This window comes from Nicotiana sylvestris, chromosome 2, assembly GCF_000393655.2.
Source record: "Nicotiana sylvestris chromosome 2, ASM39365v2, whole genome shotgun sequence".
NCBI lineage: Eukaryota > Viridiplantae > Streptophyta > Magnoliopsida > Solanales > Solanaceae > Nicotiana > Nicotiana sylvestris.
Genome location: NC_091058.1, coordinates 43,114,192 through 43,137,177, shown reverse-complemented (window position 1 = coordinate 43,137,177; position 22,986 = coordinate 43,114,192). Strand labels below are relative to the sequence as shown.

At 40.1% G+C, this 22,986-nt stretch overlaps 1 protein-coding gene across 1 annotated transcript; it reads right to left on the bottom strand.

Annotated features, from left to right (window-relative positions):
* Positions 1-12,668: 12,668 nt before the first annotated feature.
* LOC104238125 (calmodulin-binding receptor kinase CaMRLK) lies at positions 12,669-16,855 on the bottom strand. Its single transcript, XM_009792406.2, has 2 exons — positions 15,336-16,855; positions 12,669-13,798 (listed from the first exon to the last, which is right to left on the bottom strand). The coding sequence occupies exons 1-2, from the start codon at positions 16,756-16,758 to the stop codon at positions 13,176-13,178; spliced, it is 2,046 nt and encodes a 681-aa protein (XP_009790708.1). The 5' UTR covers positions 16,759-16,855; the 3' UTR covers positions 12,669-13,175.
* Positions 16,856-22,986: the final 6,131 nt, after the last annotated feature.

Genomic DNA, 22,986 nt, shown 5'->3' with positions numbered 1-22,986 from the left:
ATTTGAGCTGGGCTACAAAACTGCTATGCACTCATTAACAATTAACTTGGGCCGCATATTGTAAATACAGTCCATTTTTGTCCATCAACTAGTTTGTTTTTTTCTTTTAAAAAGATTTTTCTTGTTAGCTCCTCTAATGAGATTTACCTTTATTTTATTTGATTTTAGAACTTTTAATTTAATAATGACTAAATTTTGATAAGTGTTATAAGAAAATTAAATTATGGTGAATGTCTACTCTTCTCCATTATCTCCATAACTCTCAATACTCTAATACTTATGGAGTTATGATTGTAACTCCATAACCTCCTCCATATCTTCCTCTCAAATGCTTAATAACATATTTTACAATAGTGATTTTTTGCTTTTCTTGCCTATATAAAGGCTTTGTAATAAATAGAAAAATACACACAATTAAAAAAATAAGAATCTCTCATCTCTTTCTCTCTACATCTCTTAGCTGGTTTTTCCTTGTTCTATATTGTTACTTTGAGTTATATTTCATAACAATAAGATGTTATTGCAATTTAATGTTATATCAAATTACACGTTTTGAACAGTAATCCTTAGGCACTTCACAAATAACCTATGCTTTCGCTGCTGGAAGTATAGTATCAAAATTCAACTTTGAGTAATAAACACCACGTACAAGTACTTACATTTTTAACGTTAAACTTACAACAACAACAAGAAAAGGAAAAAAACCATACGGCACGCATGGTTGCTTTAATTTTTTAATTCTAGTTTCATGTTAACATATCACTGTCTTCCTCTGTAATATTCATCGCATACAACTCAGTGGACAGTTTAACTTCTTTTCCAGTTTGTTCTCATGTTTGATTTATGGACCATTCTATTCCCTCGTAATTGGTTAACCTTTTTCCCTTATCTATTCCTATTTCTAGATCTGAACATGTCCCAATTTTTTTATATGGTATAAGCTCCTTTTCATTTTCAAAAGTATAGTTGGACCTTACCAACCCCTCCCCCCACCCAAAAAAAAAGTTTACTTAGGAGATCTTCACGTCGTTAAAATTTTGATCATTAATCCTATTTACTCCTTAAGATTTCAAGTATCATCACATTTTATTCTTTGCTGTAATTTAGGAATGACATTTCTGATTTATATTTGTCATATTAGCTTACTTTAAAGTTTCTCTTGTAAAAAAAAAGAAGGAAAAGCTAACATTGTTCGCCATTTTCTCCAAAAATGGTTGGGAAAACCAAAAAAAAGATAAGGGGCAAAAGGTATTTCTGCCTTTTACTTTAATTGATTACTTCTCTTTACAAGGCCAATGATGAGATTAAATCTGAAGGGGAAAAAAAAGTGGGAAAGGAGAAAAGGACCAAACCTTAGAAAGTGAGATAATTGAAACAGGAACTTCCATACATGTTGATTTTGCTTTTTAAATACTTTCCCTCATTATTTTGATCCCAAATAATCAGACCCCCCAAATCTTCTTTGGAATATACAATAGTTGTTTGACTCAAAAGATATTAAAACCTTTTTGAGCAAATCAATCAAAGATGAAGGGGTAAATCTTAGCTGAGGATAATAATCTCTAGAAAGATCAATAGGCAAAGTAAAGATAGGTCATGAAGTTTCTTTTCATTCATAAATAGTAATGTCTCCAGAGTGTTGAATGTCAGTTACAAGTTATTGTCCTCCTTTTATACTAAGAGAGAAATTCTTCTAAACTGTAGGAGACAAAATACAAGGAATATTTGAAGGAATATTCCCAATGTCTCCTGATGGCCATACATTATTACAAGGGACGTCCCGTCTCTGGTTTGTCTCAAGGTCGTCTCCCTCAAGGCATCAATTCTAGGAGACTCTGTCAATCGTCATACTCATCGTCGGTCGTGGTCAGTCAAATTTGGACCCATACAGTTAGTCCCTCCGCTTATCGGGGTCACAACTGGGTGCGTCCTCAATGAGCGGACACCATGCGTTCCTATGGAGAAATTTGAGCCGTTGTGACGTTACGAAATGGCCAATGAGGGGAGGTTGGCGTGCTTGGCAAGGCACCCGGTAATATACTTTACCAGGAAATGATGTCATCTTCACGTGCGTCATCATCACGCATGTTTTCGAGGCAGGAGTTGATGGCTTGATGCTTAGGTTTTAGCGCTACTTTGTGGCTCTCCGCTTCGATTCTGGCGCCACCCAACCCTATAAATAGGGGAAGGGTTTGATTTTTCGAAAGTTTTTGGCCATTACACTCTTGATAACCTCATTCATTCTTCCGAGCTTGCCCTCATACCCTTCTGCTTCTTCTTACGTTCTTCATTCGAAACTTCTTCCTCCTTCTTCTTTTTTTGTTGATACCCCTTTGAATGATATCATGCCAAGGTATCGTCGTTCTCGTGAAGAGGTTCCTAAGGCCACCTTATTATCCATGGCACACTCTTCTGGCGGTGGAGATACGGTGGGGGAAAAGGGTGACAGCCTTTCTACGGTGGAGGAGCTATTGTCGAGGCATCCCTTATCTCGAAATGACTTCCTCAAAGATCCCCCTCCTACTCCGGACCCCGTATTCTCCGAGATGGAGCAATTTCATATTGATGCTCTTCGTGTAAAGTACGACATTCCCGCTCATGTAGATATGGTTCCGGCGGGGAGAGATTACGTAGATGTCCACAGGCCTGGGTACTGCGCTTTTTATGAGTACCCTTTTATGATTGACTATACTCTTCCTCTCTTCCCCTTAGCGGAAGAATTCTGTAGGTTCTACCAAGTTTGTCCAGCGCAACTTACGCCGTATACACTCAAGATACTTCTGTTGTTGACCAAGTATGAAGAGTTGGCAGAATGTACGCTTCTATCCACCACATTTTGCACATGTTCACGCCTGGCTTCCATAGGGGTACAATGGTGCATTTGAGGCTCCGTGGTACGAAAGGGCTAGTGGACGGGACAGATGACCGGGCAAGTCGCACGTTTTGGCATAAGTATTTCTTTGTCAAAATCGAACATGTCGTTTCTGACTCCGCCAGGTTCTCGGAGCAATGGAATGAGACTCGTAAGTGTCGCCACTCGTTTTGCTCTTCTTTCATCTGTATTCATTATAAAATTTGTTTGCTTCCCGTTTGCAGCTTTGGGACGTCCGCCTCGCCCTATTGCGGATATCAGGGATTAGGTAGCCCGTCTGTTGCCTTATGCAGCAGAGACTCGAGATTGGCCCGCCTTCGTGAAGCGTTATGGCCCTAGAGTCTTTTCTGATTAATATTTTCCTTACCACTTCATTGGCCATATGACCTTGTTTTTTAATACGACACTTCATGATGACAGGTCGAGAAGCTTCTAGGTGGAGGGCGCCAGTCCCCGCATTTCGACAGGTCGTTGTTGCCGCAAACACGCAGTTTGTTTTGAGTGATTCTATTCAAGAGGGTCGTCCTTAACCTATTCAATTAGAAGGTCCTTCTCGAGTCGTGGTCGTAAGGGAGAAGGCTTCTTCGGTACCGGCTCCACATCCTTTGGACGAATCCTCTAACAGGGATGAGCCGTTATCGAGAAAAAAAATGAGGCTGGAACTTAGGAATGGCGTGGTCATGGATGCTGATAAAAGCAGGGCGTTGCAGATGGCTCCCATGCCCGTAATTATGGCTGATGTCATTTTATCAAGGAGATCTCCCCAAGTGGAAAGAGTTTACCCGGCAGCTGGCTCAGTGCGCTCTGCTGAGGGTGGTACGCCGTCCAACGTCGGAGGACGTCGTGTTGAGGGTGACGACTCAGGTTCAGATGTCGACCCAGAGGATGTCAATGAGTTCGTAGGTCACCATACTCATGTGGAGGTCTGAATGGAAGGGTCTGATCATCACATAGTCGTCCCGAGGGATTACAACTTGCTGCTGAACTGCGAGGAAGTTGGCATCTGCTCTAGCTCCACTATGTGCTTCCCCTGAAAACGAGGTGCTTAGGGTGATGAGCGACGCGTAGTTGTCTTAGAAAGTCGCCAGTATGGCCTTGCATGTAGGTTCCTTTCCTTCCTTTTTCGTCGTTGGGTTTGTGTGGTGATCATTGTTCTGCATTTTGTTTCTAACTTCTCCTCTTTTTTGTCAGACCCTCGTCATGGAGATTGAGCGAGCGTAGGGAGAGGAGAAGGACGGGCCTTTATAAGAAGATGTCGACAAATATCAACAGTATCGTGCTAAGCATCGTGCGATGGCCAACATTTATCATCAGGACCCTGAGTTTCAGTTGTTTCATAAAGGGCTCAAACAGCGGGAGGACCAACTAAGGCGTAAGATCTAAGAGTTGAGGGAGCGGGATGAGAAGCTCATGAATACTGTCGCTCGTAAGAGTGAACTCGAGGCTTCCCTTAAGGTGAAGGATGAGAGCTTGAGTTGAGTAGGGGATGATGTCCGAAAATTCCGACTTACAGGCAAAGGTGGTCGGTTTGACCTCTAGGTTGAATGCGAAGGCGGTGGAGGTAGAGGGTCTTACGGGCGAGCTAAGCATTGGTAATGATAAGTTGGCGGTAGCTATTTCTGGAATCGCATCTTTGGAGAATGCCCTCCGCGTTTGCAGTACGGAGCTGGCTGAAAAGAAGGAGGCCTCTAATCGTAAGGTTGAGGGGCTCGAAGGGCGTGTCAAAGTACTGGAGGCGGAGCTGGCTGCGTTAAATGGACAAGTGGCCTTGTTGAGGGTGGAGGATGCAAGTCTGCGTTCTCATCCTTCCATGTCTTGTGCTTCAGCCGATCCGGTCGTGCCCCGTCATTTATATGAGTTATCAGTCCCTGTTGAGGCTCGGCTTGACGTGTATAAGGCTTTTCAGGCCGAGGGAAGGCTACTGAGGTGGAGCTTCAGGCCGTTCACACTAAAGCTCGTGCAGCTCATGAGGCATGCGGGTACGACCCTCTCACACCTGACAGGGATGACATTAACTCTAATGATGCGAACCGTCTTACTTCGAACTCGTGGTACGAAGATGCTTACCCCACTGGGGATGATGTGTAGTCTTTGTTTGTACTTGCTTTTGTTTTGGGGTTTTTGCGGGGGGAATACTTGAGCCCGTTTGTAAAGACAAGTGTAAATAACATTTTGATGAAATGTAAAATATATTTTGTCGATTTGCTCTTCTTTGCAATGTTTATGATATCCGGGTTAACTGTCGAGCTATTAAGCTATTAAGTCGATGGCCTTGGCCATTGGGATGTTGCTTTGGACTGTCGTCGAAGTAGTGTCCTGTCATAGTTCGAACGTGGTTGAACTCACATTCTCGTTGATGTCCTTGGCCATTGGGTTGTTGCTTCAAACTTTCGTCAAAGTAGGATCTCGTCATAGTTCGAATGAGGTCGGACTCATGCTTTCGTCGATGGCCTTGGCCATTAGGATGTTGCTTCGAACTATCATCGAAGTAGAATCCCATCGTAGTTCGAATAAGGTCGAACTTATGCTTTTGTCGATGGCCTTGGCCATTGGGATATTGCTTTAAACTGTCGTCGAAGTAGGATCCCATCGTAGTTCGAATGAGGTCGAACTCATGCTTTTGTCGATGGCCTTGGGCATTGGGATGTTGCTTCGAACTGTCGTCGAAGTAGGATCCCATCGTAGTTCGAATAAGGTCGAACTCATGCTTTTGTCGATGGACTTGGCCATTGGGATGTTGCTTCGAACTATTGTCGAAGTAGGATGACGTCGTAGTTCGAATGAGGTCGAACTCATGCTTTTTTCGATGGCCTTGGCCATTTCTTTTTGGAGATTTGATTGTATTCCCGTAGGAAGACATGTCAATTTTATTCATGCAATGGATGTTTGATTATATACTTGTAAGGATCACATGTCGACTCTGCACATACAATGGAGATTTGATTAAATTCTCGTGAGAGTCACATGACCCTGTACATACAATGGAGATGATTATCTATATCCAGTCCCTTCATTATTTCACTCCGGAGATCATGTCGACGGGTCGGGGTAATGAACAACACTTCGATCCTTGAGGTGTCTCCCTTTCCGCCTCATTAAAAGTCTCCTCAGGAAAACCCGATTGGGACAAAACCCGAGTGAGAGAAAAATAGTACGACTTAGGTGACGCCTTCTTTTAGTAGTGGAAGTACTTGAGATGGGCGACATTCCAATTATTTTGGAATAGTTTTCCCTCCATTGTTTCTAATTGGAATGCTCATTTATTTGCTGCAGCTATGATTTTGTATGGTCCGTTCCAGTTTGTTCCATGTTTTCCCTCATTAGGGTCTTTCGTTGCTTGTGTTTTAGCCTTGAGGACGTAATCTCCGACTTTGAGCGGTCGCACCTTGGCCCTTTTGTTGTAGTACCTTTCCACTTGCTGCTTCTAGGCTACCATTCTTATATGGGCCATGTATCTCCGTTCTTTGACTTCATCCAGATCTTGTAGCCTACTTTCGTCGTTGCTTGGTCCGCTTTCGATGAAGTATCTCAAACTGGGTTCTCCGACCTTGACAGGTATAACTATGTCAGTCCCGTAAACCAGTGAATATGGCGTCTCGCCTGTGCTAGTTTTTGGCGTAGTGCGATATGCCCATAATACTTCCGGTAGTAGTTCAGGCCATAGCCCTTTAGCATCCTCAAGTTTCTTTTTCAATATATTCAGTATTACTTTATAGGAGGATTCGGCTTGACCATTGGCGGCAGTGTGATATGGCGTGGAGAGTATTCGTTTGATATGCTACTTTTCGAAGAACTCAGTCGTTCTCTTTCCGATGAACTGAGGTCCGTTGTCGCAGCTGATTTCTTTGGGAATGACAAAATGGCATATTATGGTTTTCCATATGAACGCGATGACCTCTTGCTCACGTATCTGAGTGTATGCACCTGCTTCCACCCATTTAGAAAAGTAATCAGTTAAAACCAAGAGGAAACGTACCTTACCTCGTCCTGCTGGGAGGGGGCCGACTATGTCCATTCCCCACTTTATGAATGGCTATGGTGAAGTGACAGAATGAAGGAGTTCTCCAGTTTGATGTATCATAGTAGCGTACTTCTGACATTGTTCACATCTCCTGACATAGTCCGCGACTTCTTTTTTCATGGTAGGCCAATAGTATCCGGGCAGATGAGGCATCGGATAAGGTGCGATTTCCCGTGTGGGCGCCGCAGTGCCCTTTGTGTACTTCTTCCAGTACTCGCCTTTTTTGATTTGGCCCAAGACATTTGGCTAGGGGCCTGCCGAACGTTCTTTTGTAGAGATCACCGTTTACGAGGCTGTATCGGGCTGCCTGTACCCTGAGTTTTTTGGCTTTTTTATTATCTTGCGAGAGCGTTCCATCTTTCAAATACGCTACGAGGCGGTTACGCCAGTCCCAAGTTAAGTTTACAGAATGTACCTTGACGTGGTCTATTGCGAAATGGAGGAGGGTGACCACGTTTTCCCTGTTGATATTTTTGGTGGCCGCAGCTAGTTTGGCGAGGCCATCTGCTTTGATATTCTGCACCTTGGGTATCTGGTCGAGGCGGCATTCATCGAATTCCGACAGCAGTTTGTGAATTTCCGACTTGTACTTCTGTAGTCTCTATTCTTTGATTTGGAAAAGTCCCAGTGACCTGGTTCACTACGAGTTGGGAGTTGCAATGGAGGACGAGCCGTCGGGCGCCATATTTGAGAGCTAACTTCAGACCTGCAATCACGGCTTCGTACTCGGCCTCATTGTTAGTCATCTCGGGGCATCGTTTGGACTGGCAAACTACTTCGCCTGTAGGGACTTCGAGGACGAGTCCCAGTCCCGAGACGTTAGAGGCACCATCGGTGTAAAGGACCCAGAGGTCGGTATGCGTGGAAGTGCGGGGCGCTTCCTATTCTACTTCAAGCAATATTTCTGCGCTAAAATCAGCGACAAAATCGGCGAGCACCTACGACTTAATGGCAGTTCAGGGTTGGTATGTTATGTCGTGCTCGCTTAATTCTATGGCCCATTTGGCCAGGCTACCCGATAGTATGGGTTTGTGTAGGATACCTCTGAGGGGGAAGGTTGTCACCACTTTTATGGGGTGACATTGAAAATACGGTCTAAGCTTTCGTGAAGCTACGACTAATGCCAAAACTAGTTTTTCAAGGTGAGGGTACCTTGTTTCGGCATTGATTAAGGTCTTGCTAATATAGTAAATCGGAGATTGTGTACCTTCATTTTCACGGACCAAGACGGCGCTTACCCAACTTCAAAAACTGCTAGATACACAAGTAGACATTCTCCCGGGTCCGCTTTGACGAGTAGTGGTGGCGAAGATAGATACGCTTTCAGTTTTCTTAGGGCGTCGACAGATTCTTCATTCCATTGCAGTCTGTGGTCTTTTCTTAGCATGTTGAAGAATTTGTGACATCTATTTGAGGACTGTGAAATGAACCTCGATAGGGCGGCTACTCGTCTTGTCAATTTTTGCACCTGCTTTTTGCTGGTCAGTATCTCTGGTATTGCGTCGATGGCCCTGATCTGATCCATATTGACCTTGATACCTCTTTGTGACACTAGGAAACCAAGGAACTTTCCCGAAGTTACGCCAAAGGCACATATTTCCGATTCAAATTCATTCTGTATTACCTTATATCTCGAAGGCCTCCTTCAGATGGCCGATATGGTCCTCTTTCTTTGTCGACTTTATTAGCATGTCATTGATGTAAACTTTCATGGTCTTGTCGAGCTATTCTTTGAACATCTTGGTAACTAGTCTTTAATATGTGGCCCCTGCGTTCTTGAATCCGAACGTCATTACCTTATAGCAATATGTCCCTCGGTAAGTGATGAAGGTTGTCTTTTCTTGATCTTCTTCGACCATTACAATTTGATTATAACCGGAGTAGGCGTCCAAAAAGCTCAACAGTTTGTGCCCCGTTGTCGCATCGATGAGCTGGTCGATGTGGGGCAATGGAAAGGAGTCCTTCGGGCACGTTTTGTTCAGGTCGGTAAAGTCGACACACATCCGCCATTTCCCGTTCTTCTTTTTGACCATGACCACATTGGCGACCCATTGGGGGTATTTTGACTCTCTGACGGAACTGTTAGCGAGTAATTTATCAACCTCCTTGTCGACTGCCTCATGATGGAGGCATTGAACTTTCTCCTTATTTGTCGTACCGGCGGATGAAGTGGATCGACATCCAGCCTGAGTGTGGCGATCTCCCTTGGGATTCCTGGCATGTCTGAGTGGGAAAAGGCAAATAAATTGACGTTGTTAGTTAAAAACTCACGATATTTACTTGGATCCGAGAGGTTGTGTCCAACATAAGCCTTTTTAGTATTATCGATATTGTCCAACTACACGGGATCGAGATCCTCTACAGTTGCCTTGCAAGCTTCTACGATGTCCGGGTCTTTGATGGCTTCTACTTGTATGTCGGGTATGGTTCCCGACATGGCTGATTGTTATGCCTCCGCACTTGCCCCGTTTAGTTGTTTGGTATGTGTGCAATCTTGGGCCATCCGGTAGCATTATTGGGCGGTGCATGGCTCGCCTCAGATGCTGAATATTCCCCATGGGGTGGGAAATTTGATTACTTGGTAAAAACTTGACGGGACGGCTCGCATGGCGTGTATCTATGGACGTCCTATGATGGCGTTATAGGTTGTTCCTGATTCATAACATGGAATGTCATTTCCAGGGTGACCCATCCGACCAGGACGGGTAGCCCTATTTCTCCAGATGTTCGCTCCACTGCATTATTAAAACCCGTTAGTGATATGCAATACGATATTATTTTATCCTCGAGTCTTATTTGCACGAGAACTCGTGGGTGAACAATACATGCGCCGCTTCCGTCATCCACCATTATTCTTTTTAAATCGGTATCCGCAATGCATAAAGTTATAACTAAAGCATCATAGTGAGGGAAAGACAAACCGTCGATATCCGACTTATCGAAGATAATACTGTCTTCGAGGTCGTCATACCATTCGTGGGCAATTATCCACTTAAGTTTATGTGTGGTGGTGAATTTTACGTGGTTGATTACCATATCGTCGCCACCGCTAATGATCATCTGTATGGTACGAGCTGGTGATGGTGGCTTCGGAGGTCCTTGATGTTGGTCGCGCCCACAAGCGAAGTTGGTTCGTCCTTTATCGCTCAGCAGTTCTTTCAGGTATCCCTCGTTTAACATCCTCACTACTTCTTGTCGCATGCCTATGTGGTGTTCGGTTTTGTGTCCTCTCTCCTGGTGGAATTCACACAAGACGTTCGACCTCCTGTTGCTCGGATCTGATTTATTTTTTGCGGCAACTGCACCTTCGTGCCAAGTTTTTCCAGTGTGTACACTATCTCTGAAGGAGAAACACAAAAATTATGAGCAGATAGCAATGAAGGCATACCTCTTTCGTTTCGGAGGGGTGCAATGTGTCGGGGCGCGACATCCACATGTCGTGGAGGAGGCAGATTGGGTGTTCGGCTATAGGGCTGATGCCTTTCTCGATTGAAACGTGGCAGTTGATCCGTTCGCCCGTCGTTACGTCGATCTCTCCTGGTCTCGGTCTGGACTGATGTTAATCGCTGAAGCGGGCCGTTCAGGTCGTACTCATCTATCCTCACTTCGGCGCAATAGGCGTTGTGGATCTTTCCTACGTGGTAGGGGGTACTTCATGAGTCTACTGAGTAGTTTTTTCGTCGCTTTTGATCCATTTCTGTTTAACTTATTTTGAAAGGCTTCTACTGCCATCCCTTCTAACATGTTTGGTAGGCTCATCCTTACTGTATTGAATCGGGTTAGGAAATCCCGAAGTCCCTCGCCCGTCATTTGCCTAACGGCGAATATATCATTGACCCTAGCCTCGGCCTTTTTCGCTCCCGCGTGAGTGGTGATGAACTTATCTGCCATTTCTTCGAACATCGATATCGATCGTGCTGGTAGTTGGGAATACCATATCAATGCTCCCCCCATCAGAGTTTCGCCGAACTTTATCAGCAGCACACACGATACCTGTTCTTTTGATAGATCATTACCTTTTACTGTAGTAACATAATGGATTAAGTGATCCTCCGGGTTCGTGGTCCCATCATATATTTTCAAATATGGCGGCATTTTGAAAGTCTTTAGATTAGAATGGGGAGTTGCCTCTTCGTTGTATGGTTGTTCGACGAATCAGACCACATCGCATTTTGGTAACAACTTTGGAGTGCCTGGTATTTTATCAACCCTCTCCTGATGTTCCTTCATCTGGCCGCGGAGTGTTTTGTTCTCATTTTTCATCTCTTCCATTTTCTTTAAGATGGTCGTGAGTGCGTCGTTGCCTGTATCAGTGACAGTACGGGCGTTACCTGTTCGTGTAGAGTTTGACTCATCGGCAGCAGCTACGGTTTCTGTGGGTAGCGCGTCTTCGACACCTCCCTGAATGGGTTTCTCGAGCATGTTGCTTAAGGTACTCGTTAACCATTCTTCTAGTAGCCTTTTGATAGCCGGTGGCGCTTCTCCTACTGCGGATGTTGAGGTTTCCCTCTCGCGCAAGATCGTTAGATCTCCGTGCGGAGTAGGTGAGATCTCTCCTTCAGGTGTAACACTTGGTGTTGCATTCTCCCTGTCTTCTCCTCCGGCTTCGTTGAGGGAATTCAGGAGGTTGTTTGTGACACCCTCTATTGTCTTTAGCCTCGCTTCTCCCTTTTACCGCCATCGTTGGCTTTTATGGAGCTGAAGAAAGGTGATTATGTCTTTCAAGAATCTAGATGAAAACTATAATTTTAGTTATAGAAATCCCCACAAACGGAGCCAAATTGTTTGACTCAAAAGATATTAAAACTTTTTTGAGCAAATCAATCAAAGATGAAGGGTAAATCTTAGCTGAGGATAATAATCTCTAGAAAGATCGATAGACAAAGTGAAGATAGGTCACGAGGTTTCTTTTCATTCATAAATAGTAATGTCTCCAGAGTGTTGAATGTCAGTTACAAGGTTATTGTCCTACTTTTATACCAAGAGAGAAACTCTTCTAAACTGTAGGAGACAAAATACAAGGAATATTTCAAATGTCCCCTGATGGCCATACATTATTACAAGGGTCGTCCCGTCTCTGGTTTATTTCATGATCGTCTCCCTCAGGGCATCAATTCGAGGAGACTCCGTCAATCGTCATACTCGTCGTCGGTCATGATCGGTCAAATTTGGACCCATACAATAGCCAATGGATAATCTTTTACCTCAATTTCTTCGATCTCCCAATCATGTTTTATCTATTTCTATTTGTTAATTGTTCAAATATGATTCTTTTGGATTTTTATCCCAAAATTTTAAAACAAAAAGAGAATGAAGAAAGGATAAATCAATGCTTAGTATACTGTCTGCCATTGAGAACAGGTCAAAATAATGTGCTAGTTGATAGAGTGGTATTTTGGCCTACAAAATTGACTATTAATATTTCAAATCCTTGATTCTTTTTTTTTTTTTTGATTTTTTTTGAATAATTAAAGGCACCCCATGTGGCCTTGGTGGCATCCAAATGCTGCAAAGGTTAAATGTAGTGAAATAAGATAGAATTAAAAGTCCTCATGGGATACCTTCATTGGTTCAATATTTGATCCAATCACTTTAGGAAAGATTGTTCTAAACCACTTTATTAGATACTCATCACTACCTTTTGTCCTCTATTGCAAAATTAAAGACTGCTCCTATAAAAATTAAAGGGAATAAAGCAACAAATGAAAAAGGAAAAGAACAAACGAACAAGAAATGTTTAAATTAAAGATAAAAAAGAGTAGAAAACTAAAGGAGTTGATGATGCTAATGCCCCTTAGAAGAGACAAGCAATAAGTGGGATTCTCTGGTTTCTCTGCTCCACTTCAAATACAATACGACTCTTTGATTAAACCAAACAAAAATAATAAATATTCTGTCAAAACCAAGCTTTACCCGCATATTTTTGTGCAAATTCTTTTTTATCTCTAATTTGATATACAAAATACAAAAAGAAAAGGAGGAGAATAGTAAGACGAATAAACTTAGACAACCAAGCAAACATGTCCCTCTCACTAGATTTTGAAGTGCATCTTCCTGACAATGAAAACACGTGACATGCACGTGACCGAATGCCCTTGAGTGGAAACCTTAGTGGAGAGATGTCTTGTACTGTTGACTCTTCAGAGGTCAATCAAACACATGGGGAGTACAATAATTCAATGCTGCCAGCCAGTATTTCCTCGTCGTGCCACCACGCGCTGCGATGAGAGTGGTAGCTTAGAGATTAGGATGTTAGCAGTTACCGAGTTGAATTGAGTCAACTCAAATGAGTTCCGAGTTGGTGGGGTGTATGTCCTTTACCAACCCCAAAACTTGCTGCATTCTAGGTCGCTTATTTGGGCTCTCCGCCGTACACAGATATCCAACTCGGAGGCACTCCACCATCCCACTCACTGAGTCGCCACCGAGTCTTAGTCTCGAGTCAAGCGCATCCGCTCCATGTCCATCCTTCACTAGCCTTCTCACCCACTTGATCGTGTCATCCGAACCGGCTTTTCCGGTTAGTAACTCCACCAGTACGACTCCAAAATCGTACACATCCTTCTCAGTAGATCCACCGACTCGGTCGTGACTCAGTCCAAAGTCGGCTATTCGAGGTTCAAAGTCATCGGCCAATAAGATATTAGACAGTATCAAATGGCCGTGAACCACCGGCTTTGACTGAGCGTGGTGGAGGTAGGCTAGTCCACGCGCTATGCCAACCGCAATGCGGTGGCGCGTGTGCCATTCCATTTTCTCCGGTGATGTCAGATGGGACCCATTTTGCTGCTCCCACGTGTCAGTAGTCCAATCCTCCACGTTTGTGGCAGCAGTTGGAAGCTCGTGTAGCCATCGGTGGAGGTCACCATTAGCCATGAACTCGTACAACACTAGCTTCTCTTTCCCTGCGTCAAGGGGAACATTAAATTAGCTTTAAATATGATATGATAGAAAGGATCAATAATTTGGATTCCTTGTTTCTGTTCTTTTCAAATGGAGCAACTTTTCTTCAATATTATTTACAACGAGTTTGATTGTACAATCAACTGCTGCATGTCATGAAATAATTTTTCCAATCATAAATAATGTAGAGAACAAATTTGGCGGCTTAACTGTTTAATTCTACTCTAGCTTTCCAACTTTAAGACATTTTCAATTGAATAAAACATTCTTTTTGGATAAAAGATTCGTATTTTCGTTGTCGTATCCTGTATTTCATATTTCATATCTCTTATATATTGTTGCTGTTTTATTACGCATTTTTACATAACTAATGTATCATCTCCTATTGCTTCTTTTGAGCCGAGGGTCTCCTGGAAACAGCCTCTCTACCTTTCGGAGTAGGGGTAAGGTCTGCGTACATACTACCTTCCCCAGACCCCACTTGTGGGATTATACTGGATCGTTGTTGTTGTTGTATTCTTTTGGAACCATTAATGCTTAAAAAAAGGTTCTCCAAGAAAATATAATTTATGGAAAACATTTATGCAACATTCTTCCAAAATCATAAAATAAGGTTGGACAGTTCAACACCCATCCTCCCAATCTGGTAAGATTTTAAACTTTTGACTTTGTTATGTCAAAATGGACACAAGTTACAAAGAGCATTATCATAAATGACGTTTACAGTTCAATTTTTTTTAAATCCCAATCTGGCATAAGATTTGAAAGTTTGACTTTGTTGAGAAGTTTTATTTGTGTATCTTATAATTTACACTAATTGTATAAAAAAAGTTGTCTCATAGTTGCATGAGACATATAATACAAATTTTTTGACTTTGTTGGGTAAAAATGGACACAATTTACAAAGCATTTAAAGCAGTTTCAAATGTAATGTTGTACTCATAGTACTAACATCCAAATTATTCACGCATTCCTATTTACTGCTTGTTATCATAACTACTGCTTACGTTTCTATGGTTGCAAAGATTTCTGTCTCATTACTCACTACTGACTGTACTCTTTCACCTCTCATCCTCCACGTGAATACATTTAATATGGTTCCGCCTCAAGTCCTCAAATATCCTCCCTTAAATATCACACAAAAAATTTCTCCATTTTTCTTCCTTACTGAAAATAAGGGGGAACCCCATTTAAAGAGTGCCACATATTTAGCATTTCACCCCATCAGACACAATATTATAAAATAATACTCCCTTCGTTTTAATTTATTGTGAACTCATTTGAATGAGCACGAAGTTTAAGAAATGAAAGAAGATTTTTGAACTTGTGGTGTAAAATGAGGCACGTATATTTTGTGTGGTTATAAATCAATGCATAAAGATAAATTATTTCCAAATAAAAAAAATAGGTCATTTTCTTTGCACAGAATAAAAAGGAAATAAGTTCAAATAACGGAGGGAGTATCAGATTTTCTACTGACCCCTGCATGTAAAATTGAAAATGGTCAAAAGGAAAGTGAAGAAGAGAAGAAAACTGTACCTGCAATGCAGAAACCGGAAATAGGCAACAGATTAGGGTGCTTAAGCTTTGACAGATCTTCAAACAAAGCAATAGCATCATCATGACCTAGTTCCCTAGCATGCTCCAGGACCTTAATTGCCACGTGGAGGTCACCTGGAAGTACGGCTCTGTAAACGGGCCCACACCTCCCTTCAGCTAACAATGATTCTTTCCCAAAGTGAGATGTAGCTGCTATGAGGTCCTTGAATGTAAAGTTCATCAATGGCTTCTCAAACATCACAACTGGTGCTGAACTTGGTTCTTTTATGTCAGCTACCCACGAACTTCCTGACTCTGTCTCAAATGAAAATGGCCCTGACTTGTCCATTCTGAATGGTATTTGAATTGGTTTTGAGATTAGCCATTTGTTTTTCCTAGCCACTGTTTTTCTCCTCTTGTAGAGACACAATATGACTGACCCTATGGCCAAGATTAGAAATGCAGAAGCAGCTGAAATGGCTATGATTAAAACTTTCTTTCTTGATTTGGGTTTCTTTCTCTTGGTGTTTTTGTCCATTGGTTTAGTAGGTTTCTGTTTGATAGGCAACATTTTGTGTGGTGGGGTTGTGAAGTTATGATGTTTGATGTGAAATTCTGAGGAATTCTTGGGATTTGGTAATTTTACGTTCTTGGTTTGCAAATGGCCAGCATGAATAAAAGAAGAGTTACCAAATTTTGCAAACTGGTCTTGAGGTATTAGTCCAGTAAAGTTATTGAATGAGATATTCAAGAAATTGAGACTGGAAATAGGAGGGAAATCATTAGGAAATGTACCATTCATGTGGTTGAAAGAAACATCTAAATGCTTCAGTGACTTGATATGTGAAATTGGTTTTGGATTGCCATAAATGTTACAACTAGAAATGCTCAAATTTTCAAGCTTGGTTAGGTTGTTGAACCAAAAAGGCAAAATCTTGAGATCATTATGTGAAAGGTCAAGAGAAGTGAGATTAGGAAAACCATAAAAAGTAGAGCCCAAGTTGGTAAACCTGTTGAAAGAAAGATCAAGTCTTTGAATATGAGATGAACTAGTTACAGCAATTGTTCCCCCTAGCTTATTCTTGGATAAGTTGACTTCAACCAAAGATGAGATTGACCAAAACAGAGGATGAACAGAACCTTTTAAGGAATTGTTTGAGAGATCTACAGTACGAAGATGTGACAAATTTCTTAAGTATTTCCATGAGACTGTGCCAGTTAGATTTCTTGAAGATAACTTTATCACAGTTATTGGAATGGTAGAGGAACAGTTTGAGCTGAACCAAGTGATATTGAAGCCATAAACAGAGCTGAAAGCCTTTGAAACTAGAGATAAATCTGTGTTATTTTTGCAAGTGGATTCTGATTTTGATGAGAATGCGAAAAGAGAAAGGAAGATGAAGAAAGTGAAGAAGATTTTCATTTTTGTGTGGGATTGGAATTCTATTTTTTCAGTTAGAAGTAGTTGATTTAAATGCCATAAAGAGTTGATAAGAGTAGATGGAGGAGGGGTTTCAAGTGGAGGTAAATAAGTCCAACGAAATGGTTTGGTTTTATATATGGGAAGAGAAAAGGAAATGAAATGGTAGGAAAAAGAGAGATGCATAAATAGACGAGGACCCGTGGGAGGTTTTGTTGAACCTAAACTTCCTTAGGGGTTCAACCATAGAATTTTCAACAATATTTTTAACTAAGCAAATTCTTAAAGGTCTTTTTGTTATAAATATATTATATTATAGATGTTTATTTAGTACTCTGTTATAAATAAGTTTCCTAAAGAAGCTTATACATATGATAATTCGCCGTAAATATGTTTATCTATTTAGTATTCTATTGGAAATAAGTTTTCTTAAGAAGTTTATCACTTCGGTACCCGATTATGGATAAACATTACTCCCGGTAGAAAATTATCCATATCGGGTACAATGAGCTTATCCTTTCAGTACTCTGTTATGGATAATCATTGCCCCTAGTAGAAGATTATATATACTGGGTACAATGAGCTTATCCATTCAGTACTCCGTTATGGATAAACATTGCTCTCAGTAGAAGATTATCCATATCTGGTATAGTAGCAGCTTACACAGCAGCTTTCTTTCTTCTATAAATAGAAGAGATTTCAATTCATTATGTACATCAGTTTGAATTCGAATAATATATCAGTTTCTCTTTATACTTGTCTTTACTTTACAATCTTTATTTTATAACACGTTATCAGTACGAGACTTTGTCATCTCGAGTAAATACTTTGAAAGTATTAGAGGTACGATCTTTCTTTTCCTAAATAATGTCAAATCTTTCTAAACTTGAATTTGTAGCCCTGGATATATCGGGCAAAAGCTACATGTCTTGGGTGCTTGATGCTGAAATTCATCTTGATGCGATGGGTCTGGCAGACACCATCAAAGACAAAAATCAGGCATCAAACCAAGACCGTGCCAAAGCAATGATATTCCTACGCCATCACCTTGATGAGGGCCTGAAAATGGAATATCTTACTATTAAAGATTCAATCATACTGTAGAATAATTTGAAAGATAGATATGACTACCTAAAAATGGTCGTTCTTCCACAGGCACGATATGATTGGACTCATCTAAGGCAACAAGATTTTAAATCTATCAGTGAGTATAATTCTGTTTTGTTCAGAATTATTTCCCAATTGAAATTATGTGGTGATAATATTATTGATCATGATATGTTGGAGAAAACTTTTACCACTTTTCATGCCTCGAATATGCTCCTGCAGCAACAATATCGAGAGATGGGATTTAAAAAGTATTCTGAACTTATCTTACATCTTCTTATAGCCGAGCAACATAATGGGCTATTAATGAAAAACCATGAAAGCCGACCTACTGATTCTTGTCCATTTCCTAAAGTGAATGAGACGAACTTCCACCAAGCTAAACGTGGAAGAGGTCGTGGCCCCAGTCGTGGTCATGGTCTTGGTCGAGGAAGAAACCTCAATCATGGTAATAATAATGCACCAAAGAAGCCTCCTCACCACCAACAGTGGAAAAAGAAGGAACAAAAGCATGAATCGGTGCAAGCACCAAATGCAGAAAATGCATGCTATAGATGTGGAGGAAAAGGGCACTGGTCACGTACCTGTCGTACGCCAAAGCACATGATTGAGCTTTAGCAAGCCTCCCTAAAGAAGACAGAGAAAAATGTTGAAGCAAATTTTATTTCTCAAGATAATTTAGACTTCATGCATTTGGATTTAGCTGATTACTTTGCACTCCCAGAATGAGAAACAAGTCATGTAATCGGTAGTGAATTTATAGAAATGTAAATATTTTAATTTTTGTTGTTTGTAATAGATAGTATGATTATGTAATTGTTGTACATAAATAAAAGTTATGCTTTGATAATGATATTTATTATAATATATTTTATTTATGTCATTTTGAAGAATATGGATAATCTTCAAATTATGTTTGGATCAAAGACAAATCACAAAGATATTTGTGTTATTGATAGTGGAACAACTCATGTCATATTCAAGGATCAGAAATACTTTTCTTATTTGCATAAGGAAAAAGCAAATATACAATTTCAGGTAATATAAGTTTGATTGAAGGCTCCGGAAGAGCCATTATATTTCTGTCTAAGAGAACAAAACTTATTATAGACAATGCATTGTTCTCCTCCAAGTCCAGAAAAAACTTATTGAGTTTTATAGATATCCACCGAAATTGGTATCATGTGAGACAATAGATGAAATGAATAGGGAATATCTTTGTATTACAAAGACTATTTCTGGTCAGAAATGCATTGTAGAAAAGTTACTAACTTTATCTTCTGGCTTATACTATTCAAAAATTAGTACAGTTGAAGCACACTCTATCGTAAACCAGAAGTTTACGGATTCAAATACTTTTGTGCTTTGGCATGACCGTTTGGGCCATCTTCGATCAATAATGATGAGACGAATTACTGAAAATTCGAGTGGGCATCCATTAAAGAACCTGAAGATTCTTACAAATGACGACTTTTCTTGTGATGCTTGTTATCAAGGAAAAATGATCACTAAACCATCACCAATGAAGGTTGGTATTGAATCCCCTGGCTTTTTAGAGCGTATACATGGATATATATGTGGACCCATTCACCCACCAAGTGGGTTGTTTAGATATTTTATGGCCCTAATAGATGCATCTTCAAGATGGTCTCATGTGTGCCTACTATCATCTTGCAACCTGGCGTTTGCAAAGCTATTAGCCCAAATAATTCGATTAAGGGCACAATTCTCAGATTATCCTATAAAGGCTATTCGCCTTGATAATGATGGAGAATTCTCATCTCAAACTTTTTATGATTATTGTCTATCAGTTAGGATAAAAGTTGAACATATTGTAGCTTATGTTTATACTCAAAATTGCCTTGCAGAGTCATTTATTAAACGTCTGCAATTGATAGCAAGACCACTACTTATGAAAACAACATTGTCCACTACTGTTTGGGGCCATGCTATCTTGCATGCAACATCACTTATCCGTCTCAGACCGACACATTATAATAAATATTCTCCTTCATAATTAGTTTTTGGTCATGAACCAAATATTGCCCATCTACAAATTTTCGGATGTGTTGTATATGTTCCAGTAGCACCACCACAACGCAGTAAGATTGGACCACAGAGAAGGATAGAAATATATGTTGGGTTTGAATCACCCTCTATTATTCGTTATCTTGAACCATTGATAGGAATTTATTTACTGCTCGATTTGCAGATTGTCGGTTTGATGAAACAAATTTTCCACAATTAGGGGGAGAGAAAAAGGAAATCAACAGATAAATTATGTGAAAAGTTTCATCATTATCTCACTTTGATCCCCGTACCCCTATATGTACTCAGGAGGTCCAGAAGATTATCCATTTACAGAATATAGCAAATCAAATGCCAGACGCATTTACTGATTTGAAAAGGATAACTAAGTCACATATCTCAGCAAAGAATGTGCCTATCCGAATTGATGTCCCAGTAGGACCATCTACTAGCATGAGAGCTAGTGAACTTAAAGCACGCCTGAAGTGTGGTAGGCCTTTGGGTTCTAAGGATCGAATTCCTCATGAAAAAAAATAGACAAATGATCAAAATGATACTATGAAGGGATCTCCTGAACAGACTCAAGATCTGATTAGTTCTGAGATTCCTAAAGAAATCAATCAACCTGAAGCTCATGTGAGTGAAGAACTTTTAATAAGCTCGACTAGTGATGTGATTAATTTAAATCGATCTGAAATAGTGGTGGATAATATTTTTGCATATAATGTTGCACTTAATATTATGCAAGATAGTGAGGATCTTGAACCTCGATCTGTCGAAGAATGTTGACAAAGATCTGATTAGCCAAAATAGCAAAAGGCAATTCAATCAAAATTAAAGTCACTTGCTAAAAGAGAGGTCTTTGGACCAGTAGTCCAAACACCTGCTGGTATAAAATCAGCTGGTCATAAATAGGTTTTTGTGCGAAAAAGGAATGATAAAAATGAAGTTGAAAGATATAAAGCTCGCCTTGTTGCACAAGGATTCTCACAACGACCTTGAGTCGATTTTGATGAAATATATTCACCTGTTATGGATGCCATAACATTTCGATATCTCATCAGTTTAACACTGCATGAAAAGCTTGAAATACATCTAATGGATGTAGTTACAACTTATCTGTACGGTTCACTTGATAATGAAATTTATATGAAAATCCCTAAAGGATTTAAAATGCCTGAAGTGAATTCAAAATCTCAGGAAATTTATTCTATTAGATTACAAAGATCTTTGTACGGTTTAAAGCAATCTGGGCGCATGTGGTATAATCGCCTTAGTGAATATTTGCTAAAAGAACGTTACATAAATAATGTTATTTGTCCATGTATTTTTACAAAGAAAATGACATCAGAATTTGTTATACTTGCCGTTTCTATTGATGACATAAATCTTGTTAGAATTCAAGAAGATCTCCAAAAGGCAATTGAATATCTTTAGAAAGAATTTGAGATGAAAGATCTTGGAAAGACAAAACTTTATCTTGATCTGCAAATTGAACATTTAGCAGACGGGATCTTTATCCATCAATCTGCCTATATAGAAAGGGTCTTAAATCGCTTTTACATGGATAAAGCGCACCCATTGAGTACACCAATGGTTGTTCGATTACTTGACGTGAATAAGGATTTGTTCCGACCTCCAGAAGAGGACGAGGAACTCCTTGGTCTCGAAGTACCCTATCTCAGTGCAATTGGTGCACTAATGTATCTTGCTAATGCTACAAGGCCTAACATAGCATTTTCTGTTAATTTACTAGCAAGATATAGTTCTTCTCCTACACGGAGACATTGGAATGGGATTAAGCATATATTACGATATTTAAAGGGAACTCTTGATATGAGTTTGTTTTATGCTAACAAAGATAGTGCAGATCTTGTTGGTTGTATAGATGCAGGTTATTTATCTGATCCCCATAAAGCTTGATCTCAAACCGGGTACGTATTTACATATGGAGGTACTGTCATATCATGACGCTCCACAAAATAATTTATTGTTGCTACTTTTTCAAATCACGCTGAGATAATAGCTATTCATGAAGCAAGTAGGGAATGCGTATGGTTGAGATCAATAATTTATTTTATTTGAGAAAAATGTGGTTTGGAATATGAGAAAAGACCCATAATTTTATACGAAGACAATGCTGCATGCATAGCTCAATTGAAGAGAGGATTTATAAAAGAAGATAGAACGAAGCATATTTCACAAAAATTATTCTACACACACGATTTTCAGAAAAGTGGTGACATTGATGTGCAACAAATCCGTTCAAGTGATAATCCACCAGATTTATTCACTAAATCTTTGTCAACTTCAACTTTTGAGAAGATGGTATTCAAGATTGGAATGCAGAGACTCAAATATTTAAAACAAGGTTTGCATCAAGGGGAGTAAAATACGCGATGCACTTTTTTTTCCTAACTAAGGTTTTTTCCCATGAGGTTTTCCTTATAAGATTTTTAATGAGGCACATAACAATGTGTATTACTAAATATATGTACTCTTTTTTCTTCACTAGGATTTTTTCCCACGTGGTTTTCCTAGTAAGGTTTTAATGAGGCACATTATCTTTTAATGAACATCCAAGGGGGAGTGTTATAAATATATTATATTAGGATGCTCATTTAGTACTCCGTTATAAATAAGCTTCCTGAAAAAGCTTATCCATATGGGAATCCGCTGTAAATATGTTTATCTATTTAGTACTCTATTGGAAATAAGCTTCCTGAAGAAGCTTATCACTTCAGTACCCAGTTATGGATAAATATTACCCCCGGTAGAAGATTATCCATACCGAGTACAATGAGCTTATCCTTTCAGTACTCCGTTATGGATAATCATTATCCCTAGTAGAAGATTATCTATATTGGATATAATGAGCTTATCCATTCAGTACTTCGTTATGGATAAACATTGCTCTCAGTAGAAGATTATCCATATCAGGTATAGTAGCAACTTACACAGCAGCTTATAGTAGCAGCTTACACAGCATCTTGTAGTAGCAGCTTACACAACAACTTTCTTTCTTCTATAAATAAAAGAGATTTCAGTTCATTATGCACATCAGTTTGAATTCGAATAATATATCAATTTCTCTCT